The sequence below is a fragment of the Aotus nancymaae genome, unplaced genomic scaffold, assembly GCF_030222135.1.
Source record: "Aotus nancymaae isolate 86718 unplaced genomic scaffold, 86718_ANA_hifiasm-v0.15.2.pri h1tg000010l, whole genome shotgun sequence".
Lineage (NCBI taxonomy): Eukaryota > Metazoa > Chordata > Mammalia > Primates > Aotidae > Aotus > Aotus nancymaae.
Genome location: NW_026988421.1, coordinates 10,102,160 through 10,118,146, shown reverse-complemented (window position 1 = coordinate 10,118,146; position 15,987 = coordinate 10,102,160). Strand labels below are relative to the sequence as shown.

At 36.9% G+C, this 15,987-nt stretch overlaps 1 protein-coding gene across 1 annotated transcript in view; it reads left to right on the top strand.

The window, feature by feature from the left end:
• The first annotated feature begins 2,239 nt into the window (after window positions 1-2,239).
• WDR11 (WD repeat domain 11) overlaps window positions 2,240-15,987 on the top strand; it is a 58,640-nt gene continuing 44,892 nt past the window's right edge. The window contains exons 1-7 of the mRNA XM_064373793.1: window positions 2,240-2,384; window positions 3,407-3,518; window positions 9,049-9,202; window positions 10,182-10,355; window positions 12,805-12,991; window positions 15,089-15,254; window positions 15,672-15,786. Coding sequence (XP_064229863.1) covers window positions 2,299-2,384; window positions 3,407-3,518; window positions 9,049-9,202; window positions 10,182-10,355; window positions 12,805-12,991; window positions 15,089-15,254; window positions 15,672-15,786 — 994 coding nt within the window. The 5' untranslated portion in view covers window positions 2,240-2,298. The remainder of the gene's footprint in view (window positions 2,385-3,406; window positions 3,519-9,048; window positions 9,203-10,181; window positions 10,356-12,804; window positions 12,992-15,088; window positions 15,255-15,671; window positions 15,787-15,987) is intronic.

The window sequence follows — 15,987 nt, the reverse complement described above, 5'->3', positions numbered from 1 at the left end:
AGAGAAGGCCATAAAATCCATTAACATACTTAATTGCACACTCTTGTATCATGGGAGATGTATTACTGTCCCAAACCCAGCTGGTACTTGCCCTAAATATTCAACATCCATATCTTCAAGGTAGCTTACAGATTTAAACTAATTAATCTCTCTTTCTCCAAGAGGCTTTTTTCTTACCAGAGGGATGGGAGGTTTTGTTACCTGCTGTCTGCCCCCATCTGTGAGCTACTGAGCTGATGGCTGATTGTCACCTTGTGCCTGTTTTACCTTATGCTTAGTGGGCATTTGAAACTTCTGCACTGTCAATCATTTCTGGAAGACTAACTGTATGCCAGGGAAGGTGCTAGACATTGGGTCGAAAGGACGACTAGGGGCTGGGTGTGGTGGCTCAAGCCTGTAATCCTAGCACTTTGAAAGGCCAAGCTGGGCGGACCACCTGAGGTCAGGAGTTTGAGACCAGCCTGACCAACAGGGTGAAACCCCATTTCTACTTAAAATACAAATTAGCTAGGTATGGTGGCGGGTGCCTGTAATCCTAGCTACTTGGGAGGCTGAGGCAGGAGAATTGCTTGAACTCAGGAGGCAGAGGTTGCAGTGAGTTGAGATCATGCCATTGCACTCCAGCCTGGGCAATGAGAGTGAAACTCGAAAGAAGAGAGAAAGAGAGAAACAGAGAGAGGGAGGGAGGGAGGAAGGGAGGAAGGGAGGGAGGGAGGAAGGAAGGAAGGAAGGAGGGAAGGAAGGAAAGAAGGAAGGAAGGAAGGAAGGAAGGAAAGGTAGGTTAGGATTTTGTTTCTTTATGAGAGGAACTCTAAGTCTACTAGGGTATAATACTTCTTCCTATATTATGGTTACTTAAAAAAAATCTGTCTCCCCTTTGAGACAGATACATCTGAAGATAAAAATAATGTAAGGTATAACTATTGAAATTGCACAGAACAGCAAAGTGACTTTTCAGAGGTCACTATGCAATACTTCCATTTTCATTTATTGGCCAGAAATTTAGTCTCATGGCTGGGTCTAGTTATAAATGGAATGGGGGAATGTACTCATTTAATGGAGGGGATATGTGCCTAGATATAAACTAAAGTTCTATCACTAAGAAAACAAGAGGGAATTAATTTGGGGAGCCAACTGGCAATCTTCTCAGAGGAGGCATCAAAGACTTTTAATAAGAGAGTGATAAATTTAGATCTGCGGTTATGGGCACATCTGGTGGCCCCCAAAGTATCAGTAGATTAGGGTGTGGGGTAAGGAAAGGTAAGACAACAAAGGAAGGGAAGCCTCAACGAAACATGATCAAATAAAAGTCAAAACCTGATCATTGGTTTGAACAACTAAGAGGACACAGGTGATCTTTGAGAAAGCTGTTTTACAAGAGTGATAAGGTAGACACAAAAACCTGTGATGAAAAATCAATATGCTGTCCCTTTTGTTGATCAAGGAGCTAACAGTGTATTGGGGAGAGAAACACATATCTGCAAATGTCATTGCTGAAAAGAAACCATTGCATTAAGTGCTATAGATAAAGCGTATAAACCCAACCCTGAGCACAAAGGAGGGAAGGATTAGGTCTGACCTGGAGAGCAGCAGAGGAGAAAGTGCAAAATGAAAGGTACCCCAACAACAGACCAAGGGTCACACTGGGCCCCAGGCATAGTGCTTCTTCCTCAAGTGCAAAGGGAATATTGCCAACACCAGATATGCAGTGTTATCTGTATTTGGAAATTTTTTCTATTCGGGCCATTCCTTTCATTCGCTCTGGCAATTTTATTCAATTAATCTCATTCATTCCTTAATTAATGTCATTTATTAGTCTCTGTAAAGGCCGTGAGAGCGGAGACTGTGTCTTCTTCATCAGTAGATCCCCCATGCACTCGTAGTTGCACTAAATTCACTTATCAAAGGCAGAAAGGATAACTGGGACTTTTCTCTCTTGCTTTTCACGATTTCCAGCAGGGCACAGAGACCTACAGCCCCGACCTGAAAAAAACAAACTTGACTGGAGGCAGCGCCTCTTCTTCCAATTATAGTCCCCAGCTGACGCGGATTAGAGCAATCACCTAAGGGGCGGAACTCTGCAGACTGCGGAACCTGGGATGCGAGGAAACTGAAGGCAACGGAACCTGGGGGCGATGGAATCCGGGAGCGGTGGAACCAGGAGCCTGCAGAACTTTGAATCCTGCGGAACCTGACAGAGGCGCCCAGGGGCCACCCGGACACTGTTTGGAACGGAAGCACGGTGTCCACCGCTTCCTGGTTGCCGGTCGGCGCCGAGGGCCTGGGCTGGCCGCCGCGATGCTGCCCTACACAGTGAACTTCAAGGTGTCGGCACGCACCCTCACGGGGGCCCTCAACGCCCACAACAAGGCGGCGGTGGACTGGTGAGGGCGCCGGGCTTCCAGGTCGCCGAGATCGGCCGGGAATGTGTGAGGGGAAGGGGAAGAACAGGAGGTTTCACCTTCTGGTTAGTTTGGCCTCACCAAGGCAGGGAGCCGCCCTCACACAATGAGATTTGCTTTTAGATGGTGGATATTTTGTTGTTACAGAAGTGATAATAGTTCTGTGTGGGAAATTCCCCAGTGCAAATACATTTCCCCTTTTTCTCGCCCATTTCTCTGCTGTTTTCTCTGCACCTCGTCCTTTTGTCATTCCATTCCCCTCTCTTTCCCGTCTTTTCCAGCTTCCAGGCTTCTCTCTCTTCACCATTAATTCCCTGCCCACTTTCTCTTCCCCATCCTGTCTTCTTTTTCCTTCTCTTGTATTCCTGTTTTACTTCAGCAGTGTGCCAGACCCTGAGCTAGGAGCCTGTTCTCTCACCTGTCCTTTTCACCTTCTCTTTTCGGGCTCCTCCTATGTAGGACATTCCTGTCTTCAACAGGTGTCTCTATTACTCTGTCTTTTCACTATAAATTACCACTGCCACTCTGAAAACTATTCATTAGACAAACGTAGAGCAAAATTCTGTAGCTGTGGGATGTTGTTTGGAGGACTGAAACGTCTTGTCCAGTGTTTGTTTTTTTATCTAGTTGGAGGGACTGGGATTAGTCTCAGATACCCCAGGCATACGGTGGATACTAAGGATTAGGAATCAGATAAGCGAAAGACATATGCCCACAACAACAATCAGAGGCCACAGTTGCTTTTTATGTCCTTGGGACTCTTTTAGAACTCATGTCTTTTAGAACTTTTCTTTATCCGAATGAAAAGTGGGTTTCAACAAGCAATTTAATCTTAGCCAGATCTTTTATTTAAATAGGGTAATGATAAATACTGCCCTTTGGATTTAAATGATTTTATTAATGGTGGTACGTATGAATTAGATTTATCATTTACTTAGAGTTGGCCAGAAATAAGTTTTCCTGCTTTGTGCTGTACTTAAAATTTAACATTACTGTTTTGCTAGGGGCTGGCAAGGTTTAATTGCTTATGGATGCCATTCACTTGTGGTAGTGATTGATTCCATTACTGCCCAGACACTTCAAGTTTTAGAAAAGCATAAAGCTGATGTTGTCAAGGTAAGTGAAATCCCACTTTGACCCTAACATGTTGTCTATTCTAAAGTTTAATACTGTGTATCACTAGGCTCTCATTAAGTCTTATATGTCTAAGTGTTGAATAGCTTTTAAATATAATAATCTATTTGGGGTAGCCTAGAATTTCCTTGTATGACTTAATGTCAATATAGGATGAGTTATTAAATGCTAGTTCTTAGATCATTTTAAGGCAGATGAGAGACAAATGGTAGAAACTGCCAGTTCTATCATTTACAAGACCATGCAGTCGTTCCTTAGTTTTGAGCACTTAGCATGTGCTATGGATATAGAGATGAAAGCCCTCATATAATTCTTTCTTGTAGGGAAGACTCACAGTGTGATAGTGTGATAAGTGAGACTTGCTTAACATGCTGTGAGAAAACAAAGGAGCTACGTATTACCTAGTTGTGGGAGAGTCACAGAAGTCTTTTCAGTTTCAAGACTAGTAAACAGTAGTTAGTGAAATAAATTGACAAGGAGCATTGCAGAGAAAAGCAAGAATGCACAGAGGTAAGTAGCCTGCCATAAAGATGGCTAAAAGATGGGACGCTTGTAGGAGTGATGAAAAAGGAGGCAGCCAGAGAGATTCAGCTGTCTGTCCTGAAAGTTTTATAAGATTACGAAAGAGTTTGGATTTTTAAGTAGGAGATTGATGTAACCATATTTGGATTTTAGAAAAACTCTAGCAGCAGTGGAGGATCTGCTGGAGAAATGCAAGACTGGAAGTAGTAAGATGATTTAGGAGACTTTTGCAGTAATTTTCACGGGAAATTCTAAAGGCCTGAAATTTTAGGAGCTGCATAAGAGGTAAACCTGATAGCCTTTAGAGTGATCAGGATAAAGGAGAGTAAGAGAATAGAGTCACTCCAAGGTTTCCTTTGGTGTAGTCGATGACAGTGTTGCCGGTTATCAGAGGTAAGCATCTATGAAGTCAGTGATTTTAAATTTTCAACATGCAAAGTCTGAAATGGCTGTAATATATTGCATTGTAGTGATCTGAGCTTTAGGAGAGATCTCAGGATTAGAGATAGAGATCCAGAGTCTTTTTCTTTTTCTTTTTCTTTTTTTAATAATAGCTTTATTAAGATACTCATACCATAAAATTTACTCATTTAAAATGCACAGTTCTGCAGCTTTTAGTATATTCACAGTTATACAGCTACAATTACAATGAATTTTATTACCTCAAAAAGAAAACCCGTACCCATTAGCAGTCATATTCCATTTCTCTCATTTCCCTCATCCTTTGGCAACCACTGATCGACTTTCTGTATCTGTAGACTGGCCCATTCTGGACGTTTTATATAAATTGAATCATATAATTTGTGGTCTTTTGTGCCTGACTTTCACTGAGCATAATATTTTCATGATATATGTATACATATACATATATCAATACTCTGTTCCTTGTTACTGATGAATAATATTCCACTGTAAGGATATATCACATTTATTTTATTGATGGACATTTGGATATTTTGTAGTTTTTGACTGTTACGAATAATACTGCTTTACACATTCACATACAAGTTTTTGTGTGAACCTGTGTTTTCATTTCCCTTGAGTATACTTCTAGGAGTGGAATTACTGACTCATAGGGTAACTGTTTTTAACTTTTTGAGGAACTGCTGGACTGTTTTCCAAATTAACAGCGTATGAGGAGTCCAATTTGTCCAGATTCTCACCAACACTTGCTAGTCTCTGTTCTTTTGATTATAACCATCCTAATGGGTATGAATTGATTCTCATTGTGGCTTTGGTTTTTATTTCCCTGATGGCTAAAGGTGTGCAGTATCTTTTCATGTGCTTATTGGCAATTTGCATATCTTCTTTGGAGAAATGTCTGTGCAGGTCCTTTGCCCATTTTAAAATTGTATTATTTATCTTTTTATAATTGAATTGTAAGAGTTCTTTGTATACTCTCTTATCCAGAAGGGAAATGTTCCAAGACCCCAGTGGATGCCTGAAACCCTGGATAGTACTGAACCCTATATATCTTGTGTTTTTTCTCATATGTACTTAACGATAAAGTTTATAAACCGAACCCTGTATATACTGTGTTTTGTCTCATACATACTTACCAGTGATAAAGTTTATAAATTAGGGATAGTAGGCGGTTCACAATGATAACTAATAATAATAAAGTAGAACAATTATAACAGTACATCAGCATTACTACTCTTCCACTTTGGGGCCATTATAAAGTAAAATAAGGGTTACTTGAACATAGCACTGAGATATCACAACAGTTGATCTGATAATCAGGATAGATCTCTGTTTCCTTTCTCCACTCTGCCCTTGGCATTTCTGGAGCGTTTATTTCTTTATGTAAATCCAGGTGTCAGTCTGGTATTATATTCCCATTGACAGAAGAATTTACTGTAAGTTCTTGAAGTGCCTGTCTAATACTGGTTGATTTTCTCAGCTTTTATTTGTCTGAGAAAGCATTTCACCTTGTTTTTGAAAGATAATTTTCAAAGAATGTAGAATTCTGGGTTTACAATTTTTTTTTCTAGTTATACTTTAAAACTATCACTCCAGTGGCCAGGGTTGATGGCTCACGCCTGTAATCCCAGCACTTTGGGAGGCTGAAGTGGGTGGATCACCAGAGTCAGGAGTTTGAGACCAGCCTGGCCAGCAAAACCTTATCTCTACTAAAAATACAAAAATTACCCAGGCATGGTGGTGTGCACCTCCCAAGTCCCAGCTACTTGGGAGGCTAAGGCAGGAGAATCACTTGAACCCAGGAGGTGGAGGTTGCAGTGAGCTAAGATGGTGCCACTGCACTCTAGCCTGGGCAACAGAGTAAGACTCCATCTCAAAAAAAAAAAAAAAAAAATTAACAGCTATTTTCCCGCTTACACAGTTTCTGATTTTTGTCTTTGTTTCTCTGTATTATATCTTTTTTTCCTCTGATTACCTTCAAGATTTTCTTTTTTTTTTTTTTGAGACGAAGTTTTCGCTCTTGTTACCCAGGCTGGAGTGCAATGGCGCAATCTCGGCTTACCGCAACCTCTGCCTCCTGGGTTCAGGCAATTCTCCTGCCTCAGCCTCCTGAGTAGCTGGGATTACAGGCACGCGCCACCATGCCCAGCTAATTTTTTGTAATTTTAGTAGAGACGGGGTTTTACCATGTTGACCGGGATGGTCTCGATCTCTTGACCTCGTGATCCACCCGCCTCGGCCTCCCAAAGTGCTGGGATTACAGGCGTGATCAAGATTTTCTTAACCTTGGTTTTCAGTAGTTTGATTATGATGTGTCTAGTTGATTTATATATATGTATATGTACGTGGCTTGGAGTTTACCTAAATGGAATTCAACATATACATATATATACAAGTATACAAACATACATACACATAGAAATAATCATTTCTTGTTATTCATGGTAGCTATATTCTGTAAAGTTGTTGCATACACTGAATTAGTGAATACTGAAACTTTGTTTGCTCCTAGGGGTTAGGTACTTATGAGGCTCTGATCACAACATTTTCATCAACTGATCAATACATAACCTTGCTTTGTATGTGTTTCCATTTAAAGACATCTTATTTACTATATCAGTTGATCCATTAACATTGAACTCGTAGCCAACAACACATGCCTGAGCAAAACTTATCTCTCACACACACACACACACACACACACACACAAGGGGTTTTGTGTGTTTATGTGTGTGTGTGTGTGCGTGTGTGAAATGGAGTCTCGCACCCTCCCTAGGCTGGAGTGCAATGGCACAATCTCAGCTCACTGCAACATCTGCCTCCTGGGTTCAAGTGATTCTTGTGCCTCAACCTCCCTAGTAGCTGGGACTATAGGCGCGCACCACCACACCCAGCTAATTTTTTATATTTTTAGTAGTACCATATTGGCTAGGCTAGTCTTGAGCTCCTGACCTTGTAATCTGTCCATCTTGACCACCCAAAGTGCTGGGATTATAGGCGTGAGCCACTGTGCCCAGCCCTATATGTATTTTTTGTAAGACACATCACAACTTCTCGTACTTAGAAAATAGTAGAAGCACTATGCTTGGGGACCTATTTAAACAGTGAAATCACCAACAAAAAGAACAAAAATGTGAAAAATGTGGTACTAAATAAGTCATGAAATGAACATTTGTTTTGCATTGTAAAAGCTAAAGCAAGAATTCTTGTTTGACTGTAGCTGGGAACACACATGTATGTTGGGTGACATTTTTTTCACTATTTTGCATTTACCCACAAAAGCACTGCAAGTATTGATTTTGAGGTTGCAAATTTTAGTGAGTAGATAAATTGACAAATACAGAATCTATAAATAACTAGAATTGACTGTATATACATATATACAGTATATATATTCTAGTCATACACATTCTATGCATATAAACATACACATTCAAACATATATATATACAAATAGGCATACACATACATACATATGCATATATACACATACACAGTTCATTTAAAAATTTTTACTTGAGCAAAAGATCTATTACAGGAAAACCTTAAGGCTTATTAACACTCATTTTCAGAAAATGTTGTGTTTCCATCTTTTTCTTGAATACTATTGCAATTGATTGGCTTACTTTCCTTCCTTAGCATTATATATGAGTGCATTTATAGTTATACACATGTATAAATATACATATATTTTTATATTTTATATATTTGAAGATTCTGTGATATTTAAATCTACTTATTAAACACAGCTTTGGACACTGTACTAAGTCAGAATAGAAACGTGAACAAAGACTACATGATCTGCCCTGTGGAACTTACAGTTGATGGATTCATGAAGAGTCAAAAAGATTATAAATAAAATAAATACAAATTGTGTAGTAAATGCTTTGAAGAAAATAAGCAAGATACTGAGATAGAAGAGAGGAGTGGTAGTGACCAGGGAAGGCCTGACTCCTGGTGAGGACTATGAAATGTATCTCTTACTCTGTCAATATTCATTGTGCAAGAATTTAATCAGATTTGCTCTGGAATTCTTGTGTTTTAAAATTTTTTTTTAAGGTAAAAAACTTAATGTTTTTTGAAAGGGGTAGATTCAGCTAGAGTTTTTTGTTTGCCTTTGCTTTCTCCTAATTTTCCCTCTGCAAGGTTTTTGTGTTTTTAAGTTGTCTCCTTTTAGTTAGGAGACTAGAATACAGAAAAAGCATTTTGTTTAGCAATTTATGATTTTAGGTATTTTGTCATAAATTAGAGTTTAGGAAAACTAATTTCCAAGGCATCCTGGGGTTTTAACCTAAATTTCCCAAAATATTAAGGCTGTGAATCATTTTTCATGTTGTAAAGCAGGAGCATTGTGATATGTTAAAAAATTTTTTTTTAACTACAATTAAAAATATATACCAAAGTAACAAAAATGCTGCTTTCAAAGTGGAAAGCAGTTTTCTGTTTATTCTTGTTAATATTTTTGTAATATAAATGTAGTATGGGTTCTGGTTGATGTTTTGTGAAAATTATGTTCCGTTTCATCCAGTGCAAGTATTTACTTGATCTGATTTCTTCTTGATTCTAGGTTAAATGGGCCAGGGAAAACTATCACCATAACATTGGCTCACCATATTGCTTGCGCTTAGCTTCTGCTGATGTCAATGGAAAGATCATCGTCTGGGATGTAGCAGCAGGAGTAGCTCAGTGTGAGATCCAAGAACATGCCAAGCCTATCCAGGGTGAGGAAAGTCTGCTGAGCTAAGTGTGTATATTGATACACTTACTCTTGGAGTGGGTTTTTTGGTTTTAGGGTTTTTCCCCATTCATTTAATTTTGTCAATTTCAAATTACCTCTTGATTGTGTTTTACCTTTTCTACTGATCTAAATCTTTCTTTCTTTCCTTATTAATACACTTCTAGGCATAGTTCTTCAAATCTCAACTGATCTGTGCTTTGGCAAAACTCATTAATTTCAATATCAGCTCTGTCAAGCATAATAGGAAAAATTAAGTGTTACAGTCTTATAGTCTAAGCTACAACATAAGGAAAGTTGGCCACTGCTGTTAGGAACTAGCCGTCAGTGCTTACTCTACATTAAGTAATTTGTTCTTTAATAGAGATGAACAAAGTTTTATTCTCATTTTCATATAGATTGCTTGTTTGCTTATTTCATGTTACTGACCTAAAACCAATACAGAATTCTTAGACTCAAGTCTTCTAGTGGCTTTCTTGACTGAATGAATTTTTTAAATGACTATTTAAAAAATATTTTTTAAATACTTACTGTGTACTAGGTACTGGACTAGATCTTTGCATATTCTGTTTATATTTTGAAAAACCATGAAAAACTGTAAAGTTCCATTAAGTAATTCCACAGAAGCATTAGGGAAGTCTTGACATCTTGCTTGTGGCTAGGAGAGTTTCATATTGACTTTATAGTTTTAAGTAATGATTAGCGCAAATTGCCTTTTATTTTCTTTGAAGTGATATTTCAGATTACTTCAAAATTTTGACCTTGAGATTTTAACCAGACAACTTATTTTTATATAAAATTAGCTTCTCTGGAATCTTGATACACACACACACACGTCACATTTGGGACTGGTGGTTAAGTTTTTAAGGATTATAGTTTAACAACTAAACATCAAGAACAAGTTAGCCAAGTGTTTTGAAGAGGATGGTTTCTGAATTTTGCCTTTATTTATTGGGTCTTTCCAGATGTTCAGTGGTTGTGGAATCAAGATGCTTCCCGCGATTTACTGCTTGCTATCCATCCACCAAATTACATTGTGCTCTGGAATGCAGACACTGGCACCAAACTCTGGAAGAAGAGCTATGCAGATAACATTCTTTCTTTTTCTTTTGACCCTTTTGATCCCTCACATTTAACTTGTGAGTAATAGTTGCTTGTGGAAAATGAGTTGAGATATTTATAATATAATAATGCTATGTACATGATATATACATACTATAATGTTATAATGACTGAGCAGAGTGGATAAGCATGTCTAGTCCATATATCTGCAGCTAATACACATAATCATAAGTTTATATCATTTGCAAATATGATAATTAAAAATATAAATCAGCAAGCTATACACCTTCACTGTGTTAAATTTGTGAATAGTATTAGACTAGCCAGGGACAGAGTTACTTTGACATTCCAGTTCAGACTTAATTAAATTTGTTTTTCTAAGAACATTTAAATAACCTGAATCAAGGATTTCATTTAGTCTGTGGCCAAGTTAACTTCTTGCTTTTTAAAAAATTGTCCTAATTCATGCCATTTGTTTTGAGTGCCATAAACAGATACATGTAAAGAAGAAATAAGCCTAAGCAAATTTTTTCTTGCAGAGAGTTTTTGCCAATATGCTTTTAATGTTTTCTGAGCTAATGATCTAAAAAGGAGATTTGCTTTAGATATTTTTGTGGCTAAATTGTTTAGAAAATATTCAGTCATCCAACGGATCTATTTCTTGAGCTATTACTGCTTTTCTGAGAAACAAGACATCTTTGTTCCCAGAAGGCAGGAGCCTTCACAGAGTTTGCATTCTAGTGAGAAGAAGTCATATCATAAACTATGAACACTGAATTAATAAATTCTAGTATAGTAAGAGGTGACAGGTGGTATAAAGACAGGATAAAGGGGATGCAGAAGAAAGGGGGGTGAGGGCATGAAAGTTGTACTAGATAAAGTGGTCAAAGTAGGCTTCACTCTGATAATGATCAGAAATGTGAAGGAGGTACAGGAATTAGCTATGGTAAGGAATGTTTTTCCTATATTTGAATGACTAAAAATTCTAACTTTTACCCATCAGCTTCTATTGAGGGGTGTGTGTATGTCTGCGTGTGTTAAAGGAGGAAGAGAAAGGCAGACAAGTCTAAATTATAGTAACATGGGAAATGTGGCTACATAAATACAGTACAGTGTGTTTAGGCTTTTATGTATATAAATGTTTGCATATGAACATATGCATACATACACTCACTCGGTCACCAGTTTACTCACATAGGTGCAGTGCTGGGGAAACACCTAGGAGGGCTGGCCCAGTTGGCAGAGTCAGGGAAGGAGCCATCATCACAAAAGAAGGGAAGCAGAGGGGCCCTTGAAGGATGAGTTCTGACCCTGAAAAGGAGACGAGGCTTTCTGTTAACTTGATTGTATCAGCTCTTTACATGGCTGTAATTTGGTTGGTGAAAGCACTGTGCTTTTCAGAGTATCAGTTGACCAAACATCTTTGATGTACTCATATTGAATGTGTGCTAGGGTTGTCATAACTCTTGAATGCATCCTTGTTCCCTGTGCTTAGAGCAGCCTCACTAAGGACTGGGACCCAGAGTAGTAAGATTTTTCTGCTCCTGTCTTCCAGTATTAACCCCATTGTTGAGGGAGATTATTTTTTCAGTCATAAAAAGACATAATTTGTATTGCTAAATATGATGCTCCTTCTTTGACTATTTTTGTTTCATGTACCCTTAGTAAGCCACTGTGGACCCACTGCTTTTTTTCCTAAATATTAAGGGAAAATAATGTTCTTTAGTCATCTTAAGGTTCAGTCTGATGCTTGGGAAGAAAAAGAAAATATATTTAGACTGAGTAGCTCATAATAAAACTTTGGTATCATCAAATCAAATATTTGAACTTAGATAATTGTGATATGCAGAGCCTCTCAAGTATGGTATTTTTTCTTCCTGTGTGAATCTTATATTTTGAAAAGTGTTTAAATTTTGAAGTTATTAGAATATAATAAGGAATTTTTTTTCTTTTTGAGACGGAGTCTTACTCTGTCACCTGGGCTGGAGAACAGTGGCACGATCTCGGCTCACTGCAACCTCCACCTCCCAGTTTAAGCTATTCTCCTGCCTCAGCCTCCTGAGTAGCTGGGATTACAGGCATATGCCGCCACGCCCAGCTAATTTTTGTATTTTTAGTAGAGACAGGGTTTCACCATGTTGGTTGGGCTGGTCTTGAACTCCTGACCTAGTGATCCACCCACCTTGACCTCCCAAAGTGCTGGATAGTAAGGAAAAATTTCTAATGAAAGTTCGTGAACTGAATTTATTTAGAAGAACAAACATTTGTTCTTTCTGCCAATAACCTTATGTTATCTTTTTAATATAAGACATAATTTAGAATGCCAAGCTTGGAGGCCTCTGATGAATTGTAATGGACCACCTGTTTCTCTTCAACTTGGAGAACATTCCCATTATCTTATGACTGAATAACATCACCAGTTATATATTATTAAAATTATTATATTGCTCTCAAAATTGTACTGGAATAAAACTGTATGATAAACTTGATTAAACTTTAATCAGAGTTTTCCTTTTCTCAATATAGTGCTCACCAGCGAGGGTATTGTTTTCATCTCAGACTTCTCCCCATCCAAGCCTCCCTCAGGCCCCGGGAAAAAAGTGTACATATCCAGCCCACACTCTAGCCCAGCTCATAACAAGCTGGCCACAGCCACAGGTGCCAAGAAAGCTCTAAATAAAGTAAAAATTTTAATTACTCAAGAGAAACCTAGGTAAGTTACAAGTGTAAAATTAACAACATTTGTGTACTTATCCTATATGAAAGCATCATTTTTGGAGCTGTACAAAGACTGATGTTTTTCTTCATCTCACTTTTTCTCATTTCTAATTTTGAATTTATTATAGGAAAAAATACTTATTTTGTCCCCTGCCCTAAGAGGAGATTCAGCATTTAACATTGCCTTTGTTTCCACTAGCTGTGACTTCCCCACTGACTTTTATAGATTAAAATTTTTAAATTCTGATTTTTACTTTTGAAAATACACGATGATCCTAAAGTTCTGGTTATTGAGTGCATTTAAAATTTGGGCACAAAAGCTGGATGTTCATTTTAAATACATTTTCCTGACTTAGATGCTGTGCATGCTCATTAATCAGTAAAATTGGAGTGTTTGTCTTATACAGGTGAAGATATCTCCCATCCTGCTAAGAGCCAAGGTTCTGGGGGAAGCTGTAGCTATGTGACTTTGAGAAACTTCTTTAATCTTACTCAAATTTTTCTCTCCTAGTCTCTAAAATAGGGTTTTAAAGTATTTCATAGGGTTGTTTTAAAGATTACTAGATCCAATAATGTAAGTAAAACATATAATGTAGTCATTGATACTTAGTAACCATTTATTTAGAAGATGTTGGCTGTTATTGTTTAAAAAGTTACAACTGAATAAAAGTTTGTCATTAGATTCATTAGAAATAGATTTCTTTCTTTTTCCTGTGCTATATTCTGTATATTATTGCTTTGGCAGGATTTTTGGTCTGTTTGTTTTGGCATTTATTTTCAGATAGCTTTTATTTTTAATATGCTGAGATTATCTAGGCTTGGTGAGTACTTGAAAATATGTAGTAAAAATATAAATTGCTCTACAAATACATTTTGCACTTGTGTCTAAGTATCACTTTTATATATTAAACCATAGACTGGTTAAGTTCACTAGTTAATTTATCTCTCACCCGGTGCCAAGATGACTTAAGATTACTTCTTAAGTATCTTAAGAGAACTTTCTATTTTTTATGTATCCCCTCTCATAAGCAAGAAAGTGTTTGTCAGTCTGAATAGTTTTATAAGTTATGATTTATATCTCTTTTCTCTCTTATGAATTATATGTATATCTTGAGTATTGGGGAAGTACATTATTTCTTCAAGTAGAACTGCTCTGGGTGCTTTCACATCTATTAATTAATGTACTCTTACTACAATTCTGGCAGTAGGATATTCCCATTTTATAGATAAGGAAAACTGAGTCCCACACCATTTTAAATAAAGTTACTCAAGCTCACCCAACTAAGACACGGCAGTCAGGATTTTAATGCAATAAAAATTCATCTTTCTAGTCCTGTAAACTAACTTTATTTTAAATGTCAATGACTTTTAATTGAATTAGTCTATAAAATGAAAATACTACATAATTGTATGTCTATTCCTATTGAAATGTATTTGTTATAGAAAAAGTGATTCAATGTATGGAACAATCACAAATTATTAAAATAATTTTTTAGACTCTTAACAGTGTTTTAAAATCCTTATAGTTTGAACTGTTTTATTTACACATAAGAAAATGCTGTAATCTAAGTGAAACCTTGTTTCAAAAAAGATTTAAGATGGCTTAAAAGTGAATGAAGGTAGCTGAGAGGAAGTTACTTGCCCAAAGCCATACAGATAGTCTAGTAATTCCTGGTCCAGGAGCCCTAATTACCCTAAATGTTTTTGTTTTAATCCTGAGTCTTGATTTTAGCAGTTTGTCTAGTACTTTTAATGACAGAGTAAAAGTAAAATAAAACTGTCTTGTGAGTGTCAGCTATTATATCATCATTTATCATGTCTTGTTATGGACATATTAATAATATTCTACTACTTAGTATTTCCAAAACTTAGAGACACTGACGTTTCTACTTATCCTGTGCAATATTATTATAGTTTGGATTTTGGTACATAGTAGAGGTCTAAGTTTTGGATGCCAACCCGTGTTGGTCATTTGAGGGAAGAATTGTACATTCTTATTGTCATTTTTTATGTGTAAAGTACAAAATTAAATCTTTTATTAGCTCTGATATAAATGAAATCATTGACCCAAGTAAATGTTTACTTTTTTCAGTGCTGAATTCATGACTCTCAATGATTGCCTTCAGTTGGCATACCTGCCTTCAAAAAGGAATCACATGTTGTTGCTCTATCCTCGAGAGATTTTAATCCTTGACCTTGAGGTGAATCAGACAGTGGGTGTGATTGCAATAGAACGCACAGGAGTTCCATTTTTGCAGGTATCTATGATTCATACATTATATTCCCCAAAATTATTAAGATAGTTACATTTAAAAAGGCCATAATCTTGCATAAGTCTTCAGATCTCCACTTTCTCTTTTCAGTTTACTGAAAGACTAACAACACTATTTTAGGTTAATTTTTTTTCTTGCACTTGTGATTGGTTTGATTTACCCTAGAAATTGTGACTGATCCTGAGATATTTATTGAACTATTTAAGTTGCATGGATAAAGACAAATTTTTTTAGGATTATAAATGGATATTTTAAATGTACATTTAGTTTTAAAGTTTGGAGATTTGTGTATTTTGGTTTCTTGTTTTTCTTTTGCTCATATTCTCTATGAGTTTGAGTTTCACAGTATATGCTTTATTAATCTGTTGTATTTTAAAAAATAAATATATCCTCTATTTAAAGGTAATACCCTGCTTTCAACGTGACGGTTTATTTTGTCTACATGAAAATGGTTGTATAACTTTACGTGTTCGGAGATCTTATAATAACATTTTTACCACTTCAAGTGAGGAACCAGGTGAGTTTCTGTCCCACAGTAATATGTACTCTATTTTTCTTCAAAATTATTTTATAAAGCTTCATGTGGCAAATACCAGCCAAAGCATAGAGTTAATGATACTCCTTGCCTTGAGGAAGTTTAAAGTATGATTATAATAAGAGGCATAAAAAAGTATAAGCCCAAAATTAATCTCTTGATGTTTTAACAGTGGACCTCATG